General features: G+C 47.3%; 2 protein-coding genes across 2 annotated transcripts; one reads left to right on the top strand and one right to left on the bottom strand.

The window, feature by feature from the left end:
- Nucleotides 1–361: 361 nt before the first annotated feature.
- LOC126531635 (MKI67 FHA domain-interacting nucleolar phosphoprotein-like) lies at nt 362–21,245 on the top strand. The gene is made up of 6 exons (XM_050179251.2): nt 362–471; nt 716–859; nt 2,126–2,234; nt 4,057–4,268; nt 14,108–14,413; nt 21,080–21,245. Exons 1-6 carry the CDS (start codon nt 427–429, stop codon nt 21,158–21,160), a joined length of 897 nt encoding a protein of 298 aa, XP_050035208.2. The 5' UTR covers nt 362–426; the 3' UTR covers nt 21,161–21,245.
- LOC129385154 (uncharacterized) lies at nt 7,994–11,372 on the bottom strand. Its single transcript, XM_055071317.2, has 2 exons — nt 11,170–11,372; nt 7,994–10,909 (listed from the first exon to the last, which is right to left on the bottom strand). The coding sequence occupies exon 2, from the start codon at nt 9,827–9,829 to the stop codon at nt 8,552–8,554; it is 1,278 nt and encodes a 425-aa protein (XP_054927292.1). The 5' UTR covers nt 9,830–10,909; nt 11,170–11,372; the 3' UTR covers nt 7,994–8,551.
- Nucleotides 21,246–26,256: the final 5,011 nt, after the last annotated feature.

Below are 26,256 nucleotides of genomic sequence, written 5' to 3'. Positions count from 1 at the left end.
AACTATGTGCCATTATCATGATATCGTGATCACATACTCGCTCATGAGTGCGAAATTAAAGCAAAGTACGACAAGGAAAGTTAGGAAATTACTAGAACACGAATAAGGGACCTTAAATACGAGCACGCAAGCGCGACATAAGTGCACTCTGAAAACGAAACCAGAATAACTTTTTTTTTCTGAATAATATGTTTTGCTACAACATAAATAACTATTGAAAAAATACAAATAGTAGGTTTTACTATAATTAGTTACTTATATTTCTTTAGAGCTGCTGCTTTTTGAGTGCACGCTAGCAACCATAGTTTTTGCTTTTCAGAGGTAGCAGCGGAAACACATAAGGCAGATTATTGGTCTGGCAACGCTAGCACAATTATTTCTTTTTGTCGTTGTTTGGCAGCGTGGTGTGCGCGTCTCTTCGAAAAGATGGCTAAGAAAAAGGTGATTTCGAAGAAAAATGAGCATGGAAAGGCAAGTATTCCTGAACTGCTCGATGAACCACGCGTTTTCGAACTATAATGTCTGACATCTGCTTTACGCTGATAATGTTCCTACCAGCAACGGTTTAGTTTAGCTGCGCATTGTAAACACGTGATTCTCGACTCTGGACCGCTACCTTGTAACCATTCTGATTACAAAACCTTCTAACGTATGATGACTCGTGGCATTGTGTGAACGTGACGTGTAATGGCGTGTCTTTTGTTTATCTTTCTAGCCCGGACAGGAACCGCAGAAGGAGCAGAGGCGTGGCGTCATCTACATCAAACACATCCCGCACGGGTTTTACGAAGAAGAAATGAAGAAGTATTTCTCACAGTTCGGTACGGTAACTAACCTGAGGCTATCACGAAGTGGGAAGGTACGTTCAGAAAGTTGCGCGCGAAAGCTGCTTTTCATGTCATTTCAATTAACGGTCGTCCTGTTGATACAGTTTTTTTTTTTTTTGTTCCTGCGGGATTTGTTTGTGACGCTTTAGAATCACCTACGTCTTTGAAACGCGAGAAACATATACGCAGACGTCCATTACCAGCTCGAATTCACGCATCGATGTGTGTGGTCAGCTTCTGCATAACTTCTTTCTTCAAAGTGATGTTTTCACTGGCTTTACTCAACGAAAAATAACAAAAAACATAGACGTTTCGCCACCTATGCGGGTGGCATCGTCAGTACATAAATGGCAACAAATGGGAAATACATCCTATTTATCTATGAAACTGCCGTAAACATCCGGCAGGGGGCCACGGTTAGAATTGCATGAAGATTGATTACGACGGATGAACCATGATTCTACAAATTTTCTTGGGCCCCATCGGTGTTCCCGTGCTAGCGTGGTTACATTGTCAAAATCGAACATCTGTCCCTTTGATAAACAATGATCAACCAATTCCGTCATGGCACGTGTAGCATGGGTGGCTTTCGTAGCATCTCTTAAATGTTCCTTGAGTCGAGTGCGACGTCGCCGCGACTCGACTCAAGGAACATTTAAGAGTCCATGTCCATGTAGTCCATGTTGAATGCACTAAGGGCAATACTACAGCATCCTGCACAGTTTTGGAGGAATGGAACCATGGCGAGCTTTGTCTAAACAGAGACAGCAAATTCATAGGCTGCCTAAGGCGAGACATGCTTACTCACCTGCTAGCAACTATTGTATGTAAATGGCCTGCTCCATGTGTTTGTTCACAAATTGGATTATCTGCACAACTGTGGTTCTCCTGCGCCATTCTTATTCAGACAAGTCACCATTTGTATCTATCTTTCTCCCTGTAGGCTGCCAGAACTGCTGTTGTTCCTTGTACGTAGTATTCAAATGAAAGAAATGAAAAGTGAATTATCGAATCATATAGCAGGGAATATTCTATTAGTATTCTAAATTTCTAATATTTGTGCACCCCATAAATTGCAGATAAATAATTTAAAGGGTAACTAAGTAACCAATCCAGTTAACTAATCAAAATAGAAGGTGCTGGCAGATTCCTAGACAATGTACAGTTAGTTTCCCCTTTTGTGTTCCTTACCTTGTTGCAAGGCTACTGAGAAGCCTTTCATGTTTGCAGAAAGGAAGAAGTTGAATTTTTGTCAAATGTTCTTGTGCTCACTGACTTTCATGTGTTTTCATTTGCAGACTGGTGGCAGCCGTGGCTATGCTTTTATTGAGTTTCTGTCTGAAGATGTTGCCAAGATTGTTGCTGACACCATGGATGGTTATCTCTTCTTCAACAAGATAATGAAATGTGAGCTAAATTTGTTGGCGCACTTCGAATGAAGTTTCCACTCTTTACGGTACACAGAATGCACATGAATGTTATAGCTTTTTTGGTAGTTTATGGTGGCTGATATCAAGAGTTTTTGTTGTGCTAACAGATGCCTAACGGGTCCTTGAAACTGTTTTGGACAAATTTTATAGACGCGTAGGGTACAGCTACAGTAAAATGTTTCCACTGTAATCTAAGTGCAGTGTCTCACTAATATAGCTATGGATGGTTATGAGTTACCCTCCTCCCTAGCCATGCTCTTTCTTCTCAACTCATTCGTCCAGTGATCAGGGCTAAGCACCACCTTCACTGGCTCTTGTACCATGATGTGACGTCATGTCATCGACTTCCGGTATCTTCGACTCTCGCAAAACCTCTTCAACTTCTCCGCTAGCCGCCTGGCTGTCGATCTCCATCAAGAGCTATCCAAGCAGCGTGCATTGCGAGTGTTGTTGCAGCACTGGGCGTGTCCAGTATTCAGGTAAATGCAGGCAAGCTGGGTGTTTTGACAGATGCACGGAGACGTAAATTAAAGGCCCCCCATACTACTGCCATAGAAGCCATCAGACAAAATTAACATTGTGAGCTGCTTCCATGGTGGCACAGAACTTAACCAGCCAAATACAGAGCTACTAATATTGTTGTAACCAAGTGAGAAACTGTTTAAACGTATCAAAAAACGTACATGTTCACGACTATGCTGCTACTAAAGATTTACACCAGCAGCAAAGTAGAATACACTTGGTTACTGCTATATTAGTAGCTATGTGGTTAGTTGAGCTCTGTGCTACCAGGTGGCTGCACCTTGCAGGCCACTTACGTTTGCACCTCCACCCATCTGGCAAAAATGCCAAGTCTGCCTGTGTTTACCAGAATACTGGACACGCTAAAACTCCCTATCGTGTTACCTATCTTCCGGCATGAAGTGATGGCCGCAAACGTAGATCCTGGCACCCATTGGATACCGACAGCCCAATGCACTGCAGCCACTCCACTCGCTTGTTTCCTTGCTTTCCTTGCAATGCACCTTTCCACAATTAGTGGATTTACTGGTAATTGGTATGGCGCTTTCCATTCTCTTAACACTTGTGAAAAACACTGTAGAAGTACTAAGTTCTGGTTTTGTGCATCTTGCGTGACTGAGCTCTATTAGAAGTTTGCCATTCAAAGGAACCATGCAGCAACGTGCACAAGGATTATTTAGGCCCACTAATCAGAAAAACAAGTCCTGCTGTATTAGTAAGTTACCCTTCTACAACCGGATAAAAAAATATCACTCTTACTTTGAGACTAGGTTTGATAAATCAGAAAAGATGCAAAAAATTAAAGATGGGCGGCAATGCCACCTTGAAGTTATCGCACCAACTTGCTGTGATGTCATTGATATTGAGGGTATCTGCTCGGGACTAGCAAATTTTTCATTGTAAGAATGAACTGCATTGTACTCTAAAGAAGCCAAAAATTGAACTTGGCAATGTTGTTGAGAACTGTTACTGCTCCACAGCAGCTCAAATACAGGGAAAATGTTTTAAAATTCAGTAAGCGGAAGTTTTGTCTTCAGGTTCTGTTCTAATAATTGGCCTCTTGGTGTGAAATTGACACAAATAGAGTTTTGAAAGGATATGTTTATCAGTTTAAACTGATTTAGTGCTTCTCTCTAGTTGTCCTTATAAAAGAAGATATAACTTCGCTCTGCTGGATAAAGGGTAGAATTTCTTTTTTCAGCTGATGGTAACACTGAATCACAAAGTGATTTTTAGTGGCCTAAGTTGATATGTTTCGTGTTTTGCTGCTGCTGCAGGCAGCGTGGTACCTAGGGAGCATGTGCACGAGGGCCTGTTCCGGCACTTCCGCTACCCGTTCCCGCTGCGCAAGGAGGTGGTGCGCACCGTCCACAACCGCCGTCGCACGGCTGAATCCGAGAAGCGCAGTGCCCATCGCCGCTTGGCCACCTTGGAGCGGACTAGGGCTCAGCTGCGCAAGATGGGAGTTCGCTGTGACTTTGTCCCTGAGGTGAGCAACCACCTGTCTACAGTCGTCCTCTGATAATTCAGACACCAATAATTCGGGCTTGCTTGATTAATTGGACAGATCCGTGGCACGGCCACTGGCCCCATAGACTTAAAATATGTGACTGAAATTTCGGACACCTTGCAGTTTGCTGTGCGATAATTTGACTGCATGGCTGCATGCTAATTTGGCCATGGAGTCTAGCAGAAGTAGTGATATTTTAGTATTGATCCATTGCCGGAGTAGTCGGCTATGTCATCTGCACCTCCTCGAAACCGAAACTAGTGAAGCCTACCTGATCTATTAGTTGCCCAAACCGCAAGACAAGCCAAGCCACTAAGTTGTAAAGATTGAATTTGTTATTTGCATAGCTTGTTGTATGAGTTTCATTCCGTGTGTGCACCAGTTGTTAACTTACATGGTAAATTGCTACATGGTCCCGGGTGATTTCTTGAAGCACTTTCAACTGACGCCAATTCCACCCTCAATGTCTGCGCCGATGAGGATGGCAAGGGAAGCGCTGAACAATGACTGTTGCAAAGAAATATGTGGTCACTCAACTATTGCATCGCAATCAACTTTTGGTATGTTGCCAGGAGATGAAGATTCAATGGATGCAGTGACTGTATTTCTATGCCAACTGCATGACAATGGTTGAGATGTGAGCCAAGATTTTGTAGTGATGACTTATCATCCACTGTTCATGGCTGGCTGATGCTGTTGATAACGTGGGTGAGCCAATGTCTGACGCAGCGTAAGAAGTGTGAAAAGAAAATCGCTATGAAATCCTTACAAAATTGCCATCGTGGACTGTCTTGGCCAAAGGCAAACACACGTGTGCATCAACGCGTTTACAAACTTTGGCCGTATTGTTGCACAGTAATATACAGATACACTTTCGCAATATTTTGTATGGTTAGCACTGGATATGTCGATAGGTGATGGTGTTTCCAGCACTGTGATAAGACAGTGCCGGAAACGCCCGCGTGCGTATTTATGAAATAAATATTCAAAGTGAATCGGGATCGTCATTGGAAATGCCTAAAGAAGAGATGTGTCTCGCCGAGTGCACTAAACAACAACGAGCTCGGCGACAGAGGCAGTGGGAGTCAACTGGTGAAAAAGATGTGGCCAAGCAATGGTGACTGTAGCAACAAAGAAGACAATTCATGGCATTGAATTGTGCCAACTAAACTGCCAAAGACTGGCAGAAGCAATTGGAGAACGAGAGATTGCGAAGTGTGCCAAGTGTGCTGCCGTAACGAATGAACAGCAACAAGCCCTAGCTGCAGATGTTGCATACCAGTGTCGCAAGGCCAAGGAACGTCTGTCTTTGGCAACAGCTGCGAAGGCCAGCTTCAAGCTTGACTTCATGGACGGCCAGTTCGGCTTTGCGTGTTTTGTATGTGACTGACTGGCACCTAAAGGACTTGGACTGCATCACTGCCTCCATGTATGCGACCTTGGCTCTGGCCTTTTCTGACATTGATCTTCATTTAAGGGGTGTAGAATGTGTAAGTCTTCGCTTGCCCAAACTAAAGTGCCTTTGTACTCTGTGAGCATTGAGTATAAATATCTGGTCAAGCCTGCCCACCTCCCTCCACTCAAGTGTATAGCAGAGTGCATGATTTTCCCTCGCATACCCTTCATCCAAGTGCGAAGGCTGCTCTACAACACTGGCCATTATGGATTGAAACGACAAAATGGTCTTTGTGCAAGTCTGCAATCCTCCTGTGTCCACCAAATAACCCTGTACGCATTATGCAACCCAGTGTACTTGGCTATGCGTATCATGTGTGCAATAAAACAATAGTTTAACAGTGACATCGCAACTGCAAAGGATTTGATTAGCAACCGGTCAAACAACGGCCTACCAGTGCCTAACTTGGTGCAAGAAGATGGCTAAGTTGGTCCAAGAAAAACATGCGCAGCTTGCATTAGTGGTGCAAGGCTGGAGTCAATAGTGGAGCTTGTGATCACATAGATTTTACGTGCCTTGCCTAAGTTGTTTGTAGGTTTTGCGAGGTTATGCTAGGTTTTGCTAAGTTGTTGGTAGGCTTGGCTAAGTCGTTTCTAGGTTCTGTGAGGTTATGGTAGGCTTGGTTAAGTTGTTTCTAGTTTTTGCGAGGTTATGCTAGGTTTTGTTAAGTTGTTGTCGTGGCGGGCTTGACGCTGGAAGTTATCGAGCAGTCACTGGCTGGGATTGCTTTCTCAGCGACGTCGAGCATTCAAGCACCAACTCTCGCATTCCCTGGCCTGAAACTCGGGATCCTCGACTCGGCATCTCCTCTTCTCAGCCACAGCTTTGGCGCGGTGTTCTGTATCAGCTCGGCGGCGCATCGCTTCTCACTTGGCAGTACGGCGCTCTTCCTGGTAAGCCGCTTCTTCTTCGGGCGTCCGGACTTTCTGCGGTATTCCCCTGGCAGCGGCACATACGCATGGAGTAAAGGAGGCGAGAGGTGTGTCGCTGCACCGGCTGTTGCGAGCTTTACACGCCTGTGACGTCACGACTATGCCCTATGCGCGTGGGGTGCGAGGAGGTTCTGTGGCTCGGTGCTCTCATAGCTGGTTGCTGCGCAACGCGAGGTGGCTCACAGCTGGACTGAGTTTTCTGGTAACGCTCCATGGCGTAACTAAAGCTTAAACAGCTCTGCTTTTACAAATGTGCTTTCACACGGTATTCCGTGGTTGGTGCAGCCAAACCACCTGTAATTGCCTTGCTTTGAAGCAGTGGAGCCAGCCACCAGAAGCCTAGAACCCATCGATGCCCAAAAAAAGCACCATCTTGTTGGCTTTTTCTTGGAAGACATTACCATCAGTGTTCGTGCCAGCCACAATCACCTTTAAACCTTTAAACTTCAATAGAGCTTCCTCCAGTCTAACGTGGTAGGCTGTCTTTGCCTCTTTCGCTTCTGTGCTGAAGAGCACATTCTTCATTATTTGATCGCGTTGTCCACCGATCGTGCACAATGTTGAGAATGCGAGGTTCAGGTCTTTTGGGATTCTCATCCACCTTTTGTAATATGTCCAACTTCTCTTGAAGGGAGAGGGCTTTCCGCTTGCAAGGCATCATTGTTTGCTAGTGGGTACCTGCTGAAACAGCACAGCTATCACACAGCACAGTGTACGGATACAAACACAGAGAATAAAGAAAAAATTTGGAGGACACCTAAGTCTTTGCCTTTAAAAGTGGAATGTGATAGCATTCAAAGATCCCTGACTGCTTCTCATGCTTCCTGGCAACTGCAGCTTATGTAACCGTAATGTTTACTGGGAAACGCTGGTGACGAACGCCATGCGCGAAGACAAGCTTTCTGGTAGAAACATGGCCTCTTGCGTGGGCCACGATGTGGCGGAGGCGAGCGCCATCTGGAGGTGTTGCAAGGAACTTTATGGCCACCTTATGGCCTTTGAGATTTGCGCGCCAGCAGAAGCCATGGCTGCTCTATGAATGGTAGAAACGCTGGAAAAAGGGTTTGTTTTTGAGTTTCCGCGTAACAGAATTGTGTTTTCTCGTATACTGTAAAACCCCGTTAAACTGTCAGTAAAACCTTGTTAAACTGTACCCGCTTAAGCAGTAGTAGTAAAGTCAAATCCCCGACTCAGCGGCCATTGATCATAATGCGTTTTTGTTGTGTCGGCAGCGGCAGGCAAGCGGGGGGCCCCGACGGGCGAACGCGCGGCTAGCGCCGGCGCAGTGAAGGAGACACGGAGCTAACTGCTCCCGCTGAAAACCGGAACGAAGACTCCGCCGACCCGCGGCTGTTTATTACTTATAAAGGCTTCACACGCTAGATGACACCTCCCGATTGGTACAAGCTCGTCACATGACAGAAGGGGGGTGCGCCATCTAGCTAAACAACTACAAAACATACATGTACGATGACACAGAGATCTGACAGGGGGCGACACTATACTACATCATCCCCCCCTGGAAACAAAGCAAGCATACAGTGAAACGCGCACACAAGACGCGCACTTAAGTCCAAAGGCAATTTCAGTTCGTTCCCCCCACGTTCACACACACGTGCACCAGATGCACACAAGCACGCACTTAAGTCCACAACAAATTCAATCCATCCCTGCCCAAGTTCACATACACGTGCACCAGTCTTGGGCACCAAAACACGGGCAGTCACTCAAAGTCTGACAAGAAACAGGGCACAAAACTCACTGCACCGCAACAAGGAGCACATTTTATACCTGTGTTAATGAAACATGTGGACTGTCCGCTAAATGTCACAACGAGGCCCTTAGCCGTGGCATTTCGAAGACGGAAATACACTCTACACTACATAAACAAAATCATCGAGCCACGGAGGCCGTTTTCTGTCACGATGAGGACGCGTGCGTACCTCAGAAGAACTTTGGGGGTTGCGACGCGTATCGGTCGACTTCGAAGACCCAGTCGTCCCACTACTATTTCCCTCCCCCTGGTTGGACAATTGAATGTGGTTGTCTCTCAAAGCTGGAGAGGGTTGCCCAGGAAGCTCCTCTCGACGTCCCAACAAGTCCTGGGAGGCTACCAATTCCCCAACGGAATCAGAGACGACTGCTGACTGTGTAGACTCGGAAGTGATACAGTCAGACGCACAACTTAACTGAAGCTTATGACTATGAGAAGACGCTGTCACTACAGACAAGTCATCGGAATGACTATCCAAGTTTGAATACGAGTACAAAAAGTCCCTATTACTTGTACACAACGTACTACCTGCTGGATCCTTCACTACGGTTAACTTAGACACATGCCACGTTTGCCCATCACTAAGTACAAAAATAGATGGTCCTATCTGGGCCTTGACTTTACGAGGTTTACTGTACTTAAAAATTCCTTTCCTGTTAAATCTGATTCTGACGGTGTCTCCCACCTTGATACGAGTTGCCTGAGCACCTCTACGTTTGTCTACGTACTGTTTAGTCTGCGACTGTTTCTGCAAGACCCTTTCTTGAACTTGAGACACAAGACTGTCCTGTTCCCGTAGATCTGCACAGAGCCGCATGGTTCCATCCTTCTTGCGCACCACCACGAGTGGAGACACCCACTCAGTAGCCTCGACGCTCTCGATGACGTCGCAGTCCTCGAGACGTCGCAATTCATGTGTGACCTGGTCACGGAGAGCCAGGGGTAGTCGGCGCAACTTTGAAGATACTGGTTTCGCATCTTGCTGCCGATGAATTCGGTGCACAAAGTTGTTGACGAGGCCCAACTCGTCACTGGAAAGGTGATGAAAACCCGGAGGCACACCTGTGGGGCTCTGTACTGAAGGAAGCGATGGTAGACGACATGTCAGCGACGTACCGTCGATCTGTATGCCCAAGCGTTGGATGGCGTCTAAACCCAGCAGTGATGTTCCTGTAGTCGTTACGTGGAACGTGACGGAGCATGACTTTTGGAAAAACTGGACAGTGGCTTGAAACAGGCCTTGAATGTCGATGCATTGCTTGGAGAAATTTTTCAAGTCCACTGTTTGTGACAGTCTGTGCTGTCGACCAAAGTGCTTTCCAAAATCTTCGGCCGTCATCAATGAGACAGACGCTCCCGTATCCACCGGCAGTCGCATGGAGACGCCGTTCACTACGACTGGAACTTCCAAATCTTTTTTAGTTTCAAAAGCGCTTACCGTCAAGACAGACGCGGACGGCTGCCCTGCGGAAGTCGAAGACAGCGTCTCTGCGGAAGAGACGTGTTGAACAGTACGGGTTTTTCGGCAAACTGATACAAAATGGCCCAACGTGTGGCAGGCGTTGCACCGCCGATTCCTTGCTGGACAATTCCTGTACGTTGCAATATGCTTCGTGCTGCCACACCGATCGCATGCACCACGGTTCCCGGAGGAGCCATGTGCGAAATGTCGGCCCTCTCGGCGGCTTCCCGGAAGAAGTCGGCCCTCTCGGCGGCTTCTCGGAAGAAGTCGGTCGTCTCGGCGGCTTCTCGGAAGAAGTCTGTCGTCTCGGCGGCTTCTCGGAAGAAGTCGGCCATCTTCATGGCCTCCCGGACTACGTCGGCCATCTTGGCGGCTCCCCGGAAGAAGTCGGCCATCTTGGCCCGTCGACGGAACGCCAAGTTGAGATGCCTCAATTCTTCGAACATTTTCGGAGCCGAACGCGCGGTTCGCTCGATGCAAGGCTTCTAACGAGCGTCCAATTTCTTCTGCCTTGTCCAAGGTCAGGGTTTCGCCATGAGCCAGCAACTTTTCGCGAACGCTGACGTTCGCTACCCCATGTATGATTTGGTCTCGGACGCGCTCGCCATAGGTTGTGCCGAAGTTGCATTGTACCGCCTTCTCCTTCAATGCGGTCACGAATTCCAGGAATCCTTCTCCGTCGAACTGCTTCCGACTGGTGAATTCGTGCCGTTCCGCCAGGACATTTGTTGACGCGGCGAACAGCCGGTCAAGCCGCTCCAAGAGTCTCGGAAACTCTGACGCTGGCGGGACCGCATCACTTGACGTTGACGCTGCGCCGGTTGACTGCCTTGCTGCTTCGCTTGAAGCTGACGCTGCGCTGGTTAACTGCCTTGCTGCTTCCTGCTCCTCGTCTGCAAAGTACTTCCGTTGTCCCTCACGCCCGAGAGCGCTGACGAGCGCGGACGCTCGTCGCGCGTCCGTCCAGTCGCCACCGCCGGCCGCTTCGAGGTGGGCCTGAAAAATTTTTTTCCAGCGATACCATGGAATTAACGGTGGCCCGGGCAATTCCAGAAAAACGGGAAGGTTCGCCGTGAAAGACGCCATGCCCGGTAGCGTGCAGGAGACAGTGCAGAAAACAAGCCGGAGCTCGCAGCAGGAATGGGGCAAGGAAGAACAAAGGGGGCGAGAAGGCCTAGGCTCGGAAGCCTCGCGACGCCAAGTGCGTCGGCGGCGTTTGCCTGCCGTGCGGACACGGGAAGGGTCGCTTCACTTACGAAGCTCGTTGGTTTCCCGGGGCTTCGGTCGGAACCGCTGCGGGAATCCCATCCTCGTCGCCAAAAGATGTTGTGTCGGCAGCGGCAGGCAAGCGGGGGGCCCCGACGGGCGAACGCGCGGCTAGCGCCGGCGCAGTGAAGGAGACACGGAGCTAACTGCTCCCGCTGAAAACCGGAACGAAGACTCCGCCGACCCGCGGCTGTTTATTACTTATAAAGGCTTCACACGCTAGATGACACCTCCCGATTGGTACAAGCTCGTCACATGACAGAAGGGGGGTGCGCCATCTAGCTAAACAACTACAAAACATACATGTACGATGACACAGAGATCTGACAGGGGGCGACACTATACTACAGTTTTGTATCCGCATAAACCACACCAGCTTATTGTGTACGTATCGGTTAACACGTAGTGTTTCCACTTTTCGGCGTGCACTCACAGCGGTGCATCTCCCCATTGAGCAGCCCGTCAGAACAACAAGCCTCAGAGATTGGAACAACGGCCTGCAAGAGCCCTGTGCGTTTGCGCTTTAAGCCATATCAATATCATTTCAGCGTCACGGAAGCAAGGACTCGCATCATGCCGAAGCTCAGATAAAGAAACACAGGGTGCTCAGCATAGAAGAAAAATTGGACATCGTTCAATTGGACATCATTTGTGCTATCGAATGTGGCACAGAGAAGTCGGCGCTGGCACACGACAGGGATTTGCCATGGTGTGTGGCATTTGGAATGCTAAGAAGTTTATAAGTTGTACTTTATGATTTTTCTGATGTATTTTACCTTGAGAAATGCAATTCAGTAACTTTCTTGCCCTACATGGAGGGCCTGCATGGTGGGTATGCATGGTTTGAAATCATTTTTGCCGAAACGATGGTCGACGCTGGATGTGGGGCACAGGATTTTTTGCGACACGGTGCCTATCACGCTATCGCATCAAAGAGCAGCGTGGCTAGCATAACCAATCCCAGCCCTTTCCAAGACCTACATCTGTGCTCAAAAAGTGAAGGCGCAACTAGGAGGTGAGGCTGGTAACCTGCGCAATGCTGCATAGTCATTCAGCTGAACTCGCAGCCACTGCTGCTGTCCGCTCTGCACCGCCGTTCACAACTTCCGCCGCCTCCTGGCTCGGGGGTCGGTGGAACGTCTTTGGCAGCTGCATGGGTGGCCGCATTTATTAGTATCAAAAGCCACGGAACGAAAATGTGAATTCTAGCACATCGTACTCTTATCGCCAAGATTATGGTTTTTACTAAAGATAGCGAAATACTGTCAACGACCGATTTTTCGGACCCTCTAGGGAACGTAAAAACGTCCGAAAATTCAGGCAGTCCGAAAAAATGAATGCATGCAAAAAAACGCACTTTTTTCTTTTTTTTCTCGGATCTAGAGGTAAAGGGCGAAGTACCAGGCTTCTGAAACCCTGCCAAAGCATCAGTGAAGTGGCTATAAAAAGAGGTGTTTAAAAACTCTGTGGGCAGCCGGCTGCCGGTTTATTATGTACATGTGCATCATCGGGCAGCCGGTGTTATTGCTGCAGTGGCTTGAAGTACTTGTTGATTGTTGTTTGGACGGTGTTCCGGTTGCATGCGATCATATTCACCTCGATCTGAGCAAGGGTCATGTCAGCACTGTACACCGATGAAAGAGCCAACAGTGCTCGCGTCAACTCGGCGCTTGTAGGTGGCGCAGGCATTGGCTCCTCATTTTCAACATTGGAGTCTTCTGAATCCCCCACAACCTGACGGACTATTTCCTCGTCAGTCAGTTCTGCGCCGGTGCTAAGCGACGGTACTGCTTTCCGCGCTTCGATGCCATCGGCGAGGACGACGAAGACAGAGTGGGGGCAAGCGAAATCCTCAAGTTGCGAACAGCGGAGTTCGCTGACGAGCGCGAAGCACCTAGGCCTAGCGTCACAGAGCACACTTGACACAACAGCACAACCACACACCACGCTAGCCAAAACGTGGCCTGTGCTAGTACACTGTACCTGCGCAAACAAACGAGATGGCGCCACTCCGGAAACTCCGCCGGAGGCGGAAGTGCGGCGATGAACATAGCCAGCGTGGCCAGACCAAATCGGTGTGTGACGGCTAGATTCAGCTAGTTGTGGTTCAAAGCGGTGATATGCTTCGGCTGCAAGTCGATTTCCTTCACAAGGGCGCTGCGCGAGGAGCCAAAGGACCTTCCGTCGCGTCAAAAAGTCCGGAAAATTGGACTGCGGGGGGTTCGAGAGTCCGAAACTTCAGATGTCCTTATACATTGATTCTATGGGGCTCGTGGCGGTACCGCGAAGACGTCCGAAATATCAGGCATGTCTGAAAATTTGGGCGTCCGAGAATTCAGTCGTTGACTGTAATAAGTAGAGCACAAGGGCTGCCCATAGCAATGCATGCAGATGTCAAGCCATTTGTCTAGATCCATCTAGATACAGTACCAATACGCTAGGTGTAAATTGGGAAGAGTTAACAAGTCTGCTTGTGGACCCATATCACACTGCAAGGAGTGCATCCTGTATCAGCCATCTTACTGTGGCCTTATGAAATCAGAGTTTGGAGGTATCAAAATGAGTGTATCAGAAACCGTGCATTAGGCTTTATGGGGCTTAATTAAAACAGGCTCGAAGCTATGTGTAATGATTGAATTATAGTGTGAACACACATGCTCCTTTGTAACCTGGATTTTTTGGTTGGACATGCATTTTTGCATGAAAGCACATGCCAACGCTGACACCTGGGAGTGTTTCCTGTATCAGCCACTTTTCTGTAGCTATATCAGATAGGGAGGTAAGGTCTGTGTATATGCAAATGTAGAATTGAGGTGTGAGCTTACGTGCGCTCATGTAATCTGCTTGTTTTCGTTGGGCACGGATTATTGTCTGCGATTTTCTTGCACCTCCATGCCCATTACAGCTTCTGCCTATTGGTATGAACAGGTTCCCACTGAGCTCTTAGAGCCACTGGACTCCAAGGACACAAGCAAAGCTAGTGTGACCACTGACTCGGGTTTGCCATCCTTTGTGGTCGACTCGAGCGATGACAGCATCACCTTCAAGACTCCACCTGGCACACGCAAGAAACGCAAGGTAAAACCCAGCAAACCAGCCACTACCCTTGTGGATGTGACGCCTGGCAGGCAGGCTACGTCGCCCAAGAAGTCTGCCAAGCTGCTCACCTCGCCAGGATCCAAGACGCGGCGTCGGGGTCCCATTGTTTCCACCCCTCAGGCTGTCTCTCCCAAGGTGAGTGATAGCATTGTGTCACATCAATTTGTTGTCTTAACAGCCGTACTTGAAGTTTTAAGGGATAGTGACACTCATTTTCAAAGTTTTAGAAACTCCTACCGCATGCTGCTTGTATGTAAAAAGATGAAACTTATCATATTTACTCTATTGTGACGCGCCCTCAATTACAACGCGCACCCATTTTCCTTTACTCCCCCCCCCCCCCAAAATAAAGGAAAAAGAAACCCGCCCTCGATTGTAAGGCGTACCAATTTGCCATGACCTAAGAAAAGTCCATAACAGCACTGCGCACCTCATTCTTTCATACAGGAATACAACTTTCTCTCATTTGGAAAAAAATTAAATATTTACTCCCAATGCACTAAGGTTGCAATAAATGGAAAAAGTCAGTTTCGCCCGAAAGGCGAAGCATTGATTACTGTAGCAAATTAGTAGACAGCTATACGAAAAGTAAGGATAGTAGTTTTATCGGCCGTATAAACTTTTAAACATTCGCTTACTAACTAAATTAACAAGCATGGTGTCACGCGTGCACAAACATGAACACGTCTCACTCGATTGCAGAAACTCTTTAAACGCTGGGGTGAGAAAGTGCAGTAGCAGGAGCGAGGTAATTGATCTTTGTGCGGCCTATTGTTTCGACGCGAACAAAGCGATGAGAACACAGTGTGGTGCACCTAGATGTGTAGACTCTTGTCTCCATCGGAGATGGCTTTCAAGATAGGGGCCATGCGGCCACGCTGTATGTAGCAGCCACAGGCGTAGAATGCCTCTCCTGCTTGCACCAGTCCTGCAAGCAAGATTTGGGAACTCCGAACGCCCGTGATGCAGCCCGATTTCCGTCCCTCTCTGCACACGTAATCGCTTTCCTTTTAATTGCAGCATTCTGATGAACTCTTGTCTTTGCCGTCAGTCCTTCCATGCTGATAGACCAAAGGGAGAAAACAAGAAGACAGACGGTGCACTAACCTAATTCAAAGGAAGCATTTCCTAAGCACACGTACTACAGCACATGGAGAAAGCTACGGCAGCTAGGCTCAAAGCGTGTACGAGTCAGCCATCTTGAAATGCCGATGGTGATATGGTAACGCAGATTTAGGGTCGTGCTCGATTCTAACGCGCACGCAATTTTTGGACCCATTTTATCGGAAAAAAGTATGCGTTAGATTCGAGTAAATACGGTAAAAAAAATATTTTAATTTGATACCAAAGTACAGTATCCCCCGATGCAGCAAAACCTCGTTAAACCATAGCCGCTTGAACAGTAATTTCGTTTTAAAAGTAGGAAAGCTAAATCCCCGACTCAGCGGCCATTGAACATAATGTGTTTTGTGTCCGCATAAACCGTTCCAGCTTATTGCGTACGTATCGGTTAACACGTAGTGTTTCCACTTTTCATCGCGCAAACACGGCGGTGCGTTGTCTCCATCGGGCGGCCCAGCAGAACAACAAGCCTCGGAGATTGGAACGGTCTCCAAGCGGCCTGTGCGTTTGCGCATGCAGCCACATCAACATCAACATCATTTCGGCTCCGTGCCAGAGAGCGTTGTGGCGTTGTGCAATCAAAAAAAAAAAAAAAATTAGTTATGGGGTTTTATGTGCCAAAACCACTTTCTGATTATGAGGCACGCCGTAGTGGAGGGCTCCGTAAATTTCGACCACCTGGGGATCTTTAACCTGCACCTAAATCTAAGTACATGGGTGTTTTCGCATTTCGCCCCCATCGAAATGCGGCCGCCGTGGCCGGGATTCGATCCCGCAACCTTGTGCTCAGCAGCCTAACAGCATAGCCACTGAGCAACCACGGCGGGTCGTGCAATCAAGGACTCGCTTCATGCTGAAGCTCGGATAAAAAAAGACACCGGGTTCTCAGCATAGAAGAAAAAGTAGACATCGTTCGTGCCTATGGTTCATGCTATCGAATGCGACACAAAGAAGTCGGCACTGGCACGCGACAGGGATCTGCTGTCGACTACGGTGTGTGGCACTTGGAATGCGAAGAAGTTGCTCGGTGGCACTGCTGCAACCGCGAAGAGATGTCGGCTACGAGGTTCAGCTTTTTGTCGTCATTGCCGAAGTGTTGACTAGGGACAGTGATGAGGATGGCACGGAAAGCGACAGCACGGGCGATTCAGGCCCGGCAGTGGTGGAAGCTGCGCGTTACGTCAGCCTCACGAATGCAATCGTCGTGACAAGAACAGCACCCTGCAATGAAAAAGGCATCCCGCAACTTTTGCAGCGCTACTGCACACGTGCACACAGATTACGTACCGCCAACGAGGAATCTGCCATGGGAGTGTTTGCCGAGAAGGCTGAAAAGCTGGCTCACAGCTTCAGTAAATTTGAGACTGCTGTCGTCGTTGCTCGGCCACTGCAGCATCAAATGTAAATAACACTTTTGTCGCGCGAAGTGAATAAATACTGCATGTCTTTTTCCCCTTTCATCGCACTCTCTAAGTTCCGTTTTTGACAGGTAAGTGGGCGATATCGTGCTATTTCGGTTAAGCAGTACTACCGTTTAGTATGTACGTTTTCCTAGCTGCGGTCAACTACGGTTTAACGAGGTTTCACTTTATAATGAAATCACTTTACTTGAAATATCGCTTTATTCTAAAGTTCTTCTGGTCCTGACCCAAGCGCATGCATATTAAGCTGCATTACTCGAAGCACACGAAGAGCTGGACCCGCTTCGAGCGAAGTGGTGAGCGGAGGCATCGCTGCTACAGAGCGGTGGCAACCGTTTTGCACATGCAATGTTAAATTATTACCGCCGACGAATTAGTCTTATGCAGTTATAGAACAGGCCACAAAAGTTCCAAACCCACGATCGATGGCCGCCTAATAACAGGTGCCAAGCGAGTGCCGAGTGCTCCCAGATGTTTACTGCGGAGCGAACAGAAACTGTCATGGTGCAAGGTGCCCGAACCATTAATCTCGGTCGCAGTCGCATCACTGATGTACCCTTGATAGAATCCACATGAAAATAAAGTTATCCTAACGGTTTGTGATGCCAGAAAACCGCGGTCTGTTGGATGCTGAAAGTGGGCAAAAGACGGGCAGACTTGTGCCGTAGCATTCCATGGGGTGCGCTTAATGAGCAAAATTTTCAAAGCGCTCAAAAGCACTTCTGGCGCTGAAACGTGCCGAAAAGCACAAGTGTCCCTCTGATTATAAGTGCCATGTCCGACGCGGCGTTCACAAATCGGGAAGGCGACATTGGAGAAGCTGGTCCAGAAATTTGCTCGCCGCTTGCCATAATCGGCCTGCATCACAATAAAATACCACCTCTAGCTTCGTTGCACTTTCTACAGTGCAAATTGACCGACAACTTGCCGAAAACATGAAAAGTCTGAGCGTCGTCAGCAGAGAGTCAGGCAGTCAACATGGTGGGTCAGTGCAACCTGGTGTTTTCCGAGCGATTTTCTCGAGCCGGTCATGCTTGATTCGCGCCATCTGACTTTAGACAAATGGTCTAAATACGTGGTAGGATCATTGAATTTTGTTCATAGACATTTGTTAATGGCACGGATGCGACAATGCACAAACACCGACACTCAAACCGTAGAATTAGCAGTGTCGTCAACAAACGGTGTGCCGAAAGACTCGCGTTTTACAAACTTCACGGCTGCACACCCTTGTAAAAATTGCCCAGTGATAATGCAAAGCCTCTACAACATAATCGTTCAGTTTTAACGATTGCACTGTGTACCCATAATGGGCGGCTAATTGTTGGCGGCTAAGCACAACAAACACAAACTCGCACTCTAGCGACGGCACTTGCGATGCTTTCCAGCGCAATGCTCTTGTAGTCTTCCGTGACCGCCGCCCCCCCCCCCCCCCCCATAAATGCGGCCACTTCCTCCCCCCCCCCACATTTGCTCTCGAGTCTGCAAGCTGTTTCGACGCCCGGCACTCCTTTCACTCGTCTTCGTGTCAACTCCTAGCCTCCTTGATGCCAGTTTCAATGTCTCTGCTCCTCAAAAGCTGCTTTCTTCTGGCATGCCCTCCCGAGCAGTCTTCCACCAACGAGTGCCCTTCCACGGTTTCTGCTTCTTGGTCTCCACAACTCCGATCGCCTTTCTTGTGCTACATATGAAGCTGATTCCAAGCCCGCCATTGCAACCATCGCCATCACGAGCGTGCACTGACGAGGCAAGCGAGATGCCATGACGACATTTTGAAGCTTCTGCCTTCTGCGTTGTCGCCAGGTTCAGTCACTCTGGTGCCGACGGCACATGTGTTTGGATCCATGCTGCAGGCTATATGATTGTGTGTTATTCGGAGTGCTTCGTTCAGTGTGCCTTGCATGTGCTTTTGTGGTCTACAGTGATAAATGGCTCCGTCAGTCTCCGGGCGAAAGTGTCTGACTTTGGAGCAGAAAGTTCTGCTGATAAAAGACGTGGAAAAAGGCAGCTGGCAGAAAATTGGCATCGTGAAGGAATTCGGCATACTGCCATCTGCCTTATCAAGTGTATTCAAAAACAAGGAAGCTGTGCTGGATGGCTTTGAAAAGAGCTTCTCGGCAAAGATAAAGAGGATTTGCAATTCGAAATACCCCAAAGTGGAAGGTGCACTTCATTGGCTGAAGAACGCCAGGAGTACAAACCTCTCCGTACATGGACCTGCACTTACTGCTCTCGCCCTCCAAATGGATAATAAAGATTTCAAGTGCAGCAATGGCTGACTTCAGCGGTTGAAAAAACGACACGATGGGACCTCCAAGTCGATTGTTGGCGAAAGCGCAACCGTGAACCGTGACACTGTAGACGTGTGGGCGCCAGCATCAGCCCCAAGCTCTACTTGAAAACTATGAAGACAAAGACATCTACAACCTAGCTGAGGCTGCGTTTTTCTACAAGATGCTACCGAATCACATGCTCACTACTGCTGGTTGATCCTCATCCGGAGGAAAACGGAGCAAGGAGCGTGTCACAGTGCTGTTAGGTGCTAATGCAACAGGCAAGGACAAGCTTCTCTTGTTGATACTGGGGAAGGCAGAGAAGCCACGGTGCTTCCGAAATGCAACTCTTCTCAAGGAATGCATCTACAGAAGTAACAAGCGAGCATGAATGACTGCTGCTATTTTTGAAGACTATGTGTGCTTTCTGGATAGACGGTTCGAAGCAAAGAATTGGCAAGTGCTTTTCATAATTGACAATTGTCCGAGCCATGGGAAGATCGACAACCTCAAGGCGACAGCTGTGGAATTTTTGTCTGCAAACACAACCACGGTACTGCAACCAATGGATCAGGGCATCACTGAGATCCCCTGGAAGCTGTACCGCAAGGCTCTTTTGTAGCGCATGCTCACAGTATATGACGTCAGCAAGAGGTACAACCAACGTTCATTTGCTTGTTGTGATCCATTTGCTGAACTTTTCATGGAAAAAACTTGTGCCTTCAAAGGTCACCAACTGCATTGCGCACGCCAGCTTTTCCCGCACCATCGTCAGCAACCCTAACGATAACCAGCCTGACGATGACCAGACTTGCAGTAATCTGAATGAGGCTGTTCATAAGATTGCTGGCCAAGGGGTTGAAGGCAACTTCGAGACATTCGCATCGGCTGACGATGCTGCTCCTGTGGTTGCCCCACCGACAGATGCGGAGATACTTGACACTGTTGGGGGCCCCGTCGATGATGAAGAGCCAGCGGATGGAGAGCCACATGAAGTGCCAACTATGGTGCAGATGCGGGAGTAACTACGTCTGCTGTGAAATAAGGTTGAATGCATGGGCGGTGACCACAGCCTCATGCAATGCTTGGGCAAATTAAAGCAGGGGTTGCTCACACCCATTAGGAACTTGAAACAGCCAAAGCTCACTGCCTTTTTTGCGCCTGAATAAAGTTTTGCTTGACTGAATATATTGTATTTTGACTTCCTCAAGGTTGTGGCGCAATTAAAGGTCAACTGGTTTAGCTTTTCTTGAGTGGACGCTTATATCGAATTACCACTTCTAAAAAAATTTTTAGCCGTCCCTCTGACTTTGTTATAACGCGGGATTACTGTAAGTCTCAATGCGCCAGACCTGGTGTGAGATCTGGTGACTTGGCAATATTACTGTGATGTTGATATATAGCTAAACTTGCTAACACCAAGTAGCAGTAAAGCTTGAAATGATGACGTTGCTGAAAAAAAAAATACAGAAAAGAGCTGTGCACGTCTTTTCTGGCTGTGTTATGTGTGGTATCCACATGACATCATAATTTTTCCACCTAACGAGTACTGAAGCTGGTATGTACAAACAAATGTTGCAGTAAATTACTTAGGGAGCTGTGACACTTGCCAGTTCTAATACGCTGATGAAAACCGCAGCTCAAGTGTGCCGAAACATTGAAAGGTGGAGCAAGGTACAGCTCTTGAAGACTGCTAAAACCCGCGTTTCACAGGCACTTTCTGTAAGCAACACTGTGCATCACAGTGGCACGCGTCGCACCAAAATGGAGCATGTGAAACGAAGCTGCATCTGTGTGCTGCGGTGCCGCTCAGCTGCCACGACCACCACCGCGCAGTCACTTGCATGTGAAACAGGCTTAAGTTGCAGCTCCTGTTTCTTTCAATTTCTGCATAACCTTGAGTGAAATCTTGCAGATTTCCCCTGGGATGTTGCTGACACTGCCATTAACAGATGCACTTTCCATTTTCACTTTGCTCATTGCAGGTTGGGTTGACAAAGGCTCCCGTACTGAAGACAACACCAGTCTCAAAAAGGAAACGCAAAGCCACGACTGCCAAGACATAAATATTTTCCTTTCTAGGAAACAGCTGTCTAAACTTAAAAGGATTAGTAAAGAAGGAAGAAAAAAGCGAAAGATGCTAACTTCTAATCCTAGTTGTGGCTTATTCATTATAGTATCATAAAGAGATCATTCTTGGACCCATCACCATGTGCCAAGAAAATGCGGCATCTTTTTAAGTCTTTTACAATCTATTCTTGCTTAAATAAGGCCACTTAGTTCTTGGTTATAAATTTTTTGAACATGGCCCGTATACAAGTAAACGGCAATATGTTTGTCTGTTCTGAAAAGCAGATGTGCTTGCCGCCGTATGCAACAACCTCAGAAAGCATTTACTTCAGCTGAATTTACTACCTCATTCATCGTCACTGGCAAATAGCTGCAAAGCTAAAGCATCTTGAGTCTGGTTCATTGCAACCAGACTGTTCAAAGGTGGAGCTGTCCTCAGATATAGGCTTGTCGCACTGCACGTAAGGCACTAGCTAACACTTCCAGGCCTAATTATGTACACATACACAGATACCCAAAAAAGTTAATTGGATGACGGTTGCTGGGGTAGCATAATGGTAAAGCGCTGGACGCATAATGTTATAGATGTGGAGTGAACTTTCACCTGCAGCAAGTTGTCTTTTCATCTGCTTACATTACCCTTTTCCTTATTATTACATTACCCTTTTCCTTATTATTTCTAAATTTCCATTAAAATAAAGACAGGTTATTTCTCGTATGCTTTCTCCAGCTTAATGTCTGTTGGTTCATCTGGTTGTAACTAACAAAAAACTGAGCCCTGCGGTTCCCTTTATTCTCACTCATTGCGTGTAGGATTGCATCGCAAAAAACCTGCCACACTTTTCAATTGAAACAAAAATGGAATGGGGCTGTCGGTAACACCCGCACATGTTTCAGGTGGTGTGGCAGTGAAGTAATCTCAGGGTGTGGCGGGCAGTGGCAGGCTCTGCGTAGAGAAGGAGGCATATGTTGGATGGTTGCTTCTGCACAGGAGGAAAACTCAGTGGGATACAGCATGGGGCTCTGCGATACAAATTTCATGACGACGCCTGATGCCTGGTCCTTGGGCTTCCCGCTATCAGAAGAAACGGAACAAATGTAAGAAGAGCCCAATAAGCATCTGTGTGCTGTGCTGTTGTTGCACAGGCATGGATGACAACATGCGTCTCAATTTTAATGTGAAAATGCGTCTCAATTTTAATGTGAAAGAAAAAATTTGCCGTGGTAGAAGGTGGTTAAACGAAGTTAGTCAAGCGATAGCACAGTTTGGCTTGCTTTGGGAAAGGACACAGACGTCTGCTTGGTACCGTTGGCAGCTACCGCATCGACAATCGCACCACGAAACAACACACAGACTGCTCGGCTTGCCAGCAGCAGCAAGCGAATTGACCTTCATGCTGCATCTTGCTTCAGTGCAAACTAAGCATTGAAAGCACAGCGCATACGAAACTACCAGCACTCAGTATACCTTGTACAGGTCATAGATTGCTTTGAAGATGAGGCATATTGTCCACATTGCAGATCGCTTTCAGGATATGGGCACCCACACGGTATGCGAAACAGCTTCTGGTAGTGGCAGGCTAAGTCCCAGTTTGACCTTGGCTGAGCTTGAAAATCAGATTTACGGAACCAGGCATTTTCGGGGTTTGTACCTTCAGTAGTAGAGCTGTCACTCTAAAATGCAGCCTGGCAGATTTTGACATCTTGAGATTGCCATACAGTGAGGATTTCTCTGCTGTGGCAAGGTATAGATTGCATGTATGGTCTTCTGTTTTTGGCAGTTTAAGTTGAAGGTTGCAATTTCCTCTGTGTAAGTCATTTCTTGGCACATGACAAGATTCTTGGGAGTGTAACCTGTCACTTTCATTTAATTTCTTTTTATTTAATTGCTTTCAAATGATCTTGGAATGCATCCAATTTATGAAGGAACCAAACATACAAACCTTCGGGTTTACTGAACTTCCCGATTGTACAATTACTGTCTTATATATCCCGAAAAGTGGTCTCTGTTCGTGCAATAATGGTTTTTGCAAAACCGGCACGGCGGAATCTACAGCCACATCGTAATCGTCAGCATTACCAACAACGGCAGCATTAGCACCATCGGTGTTATCGACTAAGCAGCCGACTACGGCGCCTAGTAAGCCGACCAAAGCCAGAGCCAATGTAACTCTTGCATTTCATGCATGCCTTCCACCATGGTGCACCTTGTTGCTGCTGCTTGTGTGTATGATTAGTGTTGGCTAGGCCGTGTGTATGTGGTGCACCATGTAAAGTTACAATCCTCATGTGCTTGATGCCATGGCGCTATCAAAGCCCAAGAAAATGTATTTGGAGAAGTTTTTGCTATCTTATACTTCTGAATTTCCGTGCTTTTTGACATTATGAAAAGGAGAACATATTGCATTTTGTACAACGTGTAGATGCGACGTCAGCATTTCTCACGGTGGCAAAGGCGACTTGAAACTGCACGTTTCCACGGCAAAGCATCAAAGCTATGTTCGCACCGCTGAGCAGCAAGACAACATAGTGAACTTTATCCGGAACAATTGCGACGACAGTGTCATGCGTGTGGAGTGCCTGTTTACGGGATTCCTCGTCGAACACAATCTACCCCTCAGTGTCAGTGACCATGTTGTGACTCTTCTACAGAAAATGTTTCTGAAATGAGACGAGGCGAAGCATTATGGATGTGGACGCAACTCTGAAACGCAACTCTAAAGGATACGGAGGTGGCCAACCTGAAATTTATTTCACAGGCATCTCTCTCGAGTCTTCGTTTCTTTATTCAGAGTTTCCCTCAACTCCTGCCTCGAGATTCCAATGAATCTGCTGAAGACGCTTTAGATGCTCTCGAAGCTGAGTTTGCCACACTACAGGCGTACAGTGTTAAAGAGGACATTCTGAATGAAGAAAGGTAGGATGTGCAGTGGTCTATGGTTGGAAAAATGAAAAATACTGATGGAAAACATGTTTCACCGAATTGCTAAGGTGATGCTCGATTTACTCGTGATACCGCATAGCAAGGCCGAGTGTGAGAGGATATTTAGCACGGCGCGAGAAACTAGGACTGAATTCCGCTCGTCAATGTGCAACAGAACCCTCCAACACCTAGCTGCTGCTAGTGAAGGGCTGCCAGTCTGGACCATGTTTTGAGCAATGCTACTCGGACAAATTTTTGAAGTGAGCCAAGTCTGCTACTGCAAGGTCCCTGCAAAACGACTCGTCGAACACTGTCTGAAAGTTTTAACGACACCCCCCCCCCCTCCCCCCGCCGGAAGGTGGCGTGAATAACAAGTCTCCCGATTTTTGATCTCGCCAGGTTAGCAGGTATGCCATAGATGCCGTGATGTTAGAATGTAACTCAGTGACAAAGAGCAGCTGACTGGCGTGGGAGACAACTACAGTGTCGCGATTTGGGATCAGAAATGAAGTGAGGTATTAAAACACAACTCAAATCTCTGCTCAGGACATAAGCCATTAGTGTGAAAGCAAAAGGAGAGTCTATAAGGTGTTCACGCAACATGTCCACGTGAAGCAGCTGGACCCACCAACAGTTATTAGACAGTTTTAGTTACACGTACGTGGAGGCTTTGCATACGTAGAGCTTCTACGTGTCAGCAGTGCGCATGCGTACAACGTAGCGGGCGCGCGCGCGTCTCACGGACGTACGTGAGATTCAATTCTTTGCGTGCGTTTCTTGCGTACGTAGACAGCTTCGCGCGGGAGTTCCGCGAGATCACAAACAAGCGATAGCGGGCCGCGCGCGCGCAGACGGCTTGCATCGAAACACGGCGACAGGATTCAATTGGCTACCGCCGTGTCCACATTTCCCGATAGATGTAGCTACGGGGTCCCTCTTGGCGTGCGTAGCATACGTGTAGCTAAAAGTGTTTCAGATGGCGTGCACGTAAGGCACGTAGGCTTTTCATGTTTGCGTACGTGAAGCCTCTACGTACGTGTAACTAAAACTGTCTAATGGCTGATTTCATGATCATGCGAACATTGTCAGAAATACATATTTGCCAATTTTGAGTTAAATAAATGAAGCTTGTATGTGCTGTAATCTCGGAAAAAGACAAAGATTATTTCATCTTTGCACTGCCAGTCTGCACACAACAGTTGCACACGGCCTCTGAGGTAGCAGCGGCGTGCTGCATAGCGTAGTCTACCACGGCTGCCGTGCCGAGTCCTTTTGCTGGGGAGACACTAAACGTTTTGGGTGGGGCTCTGCCCACTTTGTTTCTCCTGTGTAATTTGCAGCACGCTAGCAGAGGCGAAAAGAGAGAAAAAGCTGCATATTGGTGCAATAACTCCACTTGAAGCATTTGAGAAATTTTTGCAGCTTGAGATTCGTGGGATGATGGCCTTTAATATTGAGGCCATTCTATGGTTAGTTAGATTTGGCAGTGACACAGACCTGTGTGTATGCCCTTATAAAAATATGTTCTTTTCTCTACGTCATTCAACCAAGTGTAACAACAAACCCACGTAAGTTCCATTATTTCAAAAGGCTAAAACCTAGACGTACCTACCAGGTAAAACCATTTTATAGTTTGATGTATGGTTAATAGAGATCGATCATATAATGGTCATGTGGCACTGCACTCACAAAGCAGCTACCAAGGTTGTTTTTCTTCTGTATTATAATTGTCTTATTTTGCAAAGAACCTACATTGATGGCTTGTAACAAGTAAACGCATGCCAAACTTAAAATTTCTTGTACTTCTAAATAAAAAAATTTATTTCGTAATCGCATAAGTGTCTGGGTACGCAATTGCTTGCATTTTACATCACATAAAGTGCAGCCTTGGTTGCACAAAAATTAACGTAATATGTGTCGGAACGTAGTTGAGGTTACTTGATGTCATTTGAATCTGGCCTGTAGTGTGGGAATCAATTGCCAACTACGAGAGGCTTTGAGCCTTTATCCAATGTTTCGTGTCTGATGTGCCCCAGCAGAGGACCCGCAGGGCCTTAATAATTTGTTGAAATGGTTCGAAATGGTTCCTCCAATATGTTCTGGTTTGGTTTGGTTCTAAGATGATGTAAAACACATTTGGCAGAACGCATATCACGGTGACTGTCTATG

Source organism: Dermacentor andersoni, chromosome 5, assembly GCF_023375885.2.
Source record: "Dermacentor andersoni chromosome 5, qqDerAnde1_hic_scaffold, whole genome shotgun sequence".
Taxonomy (NCBI): domain Eukaryota; kingdom Metazoa; phylum Arthropoda; class Arachnida; order Ixodida; family Ixodidae; genus Dermacentor; species Dermacentor andersoni.
Note: the sequence above shows the minus strand (reverse complement) of the source record. Positions and strands in the feature narration are given on the sequence as shown.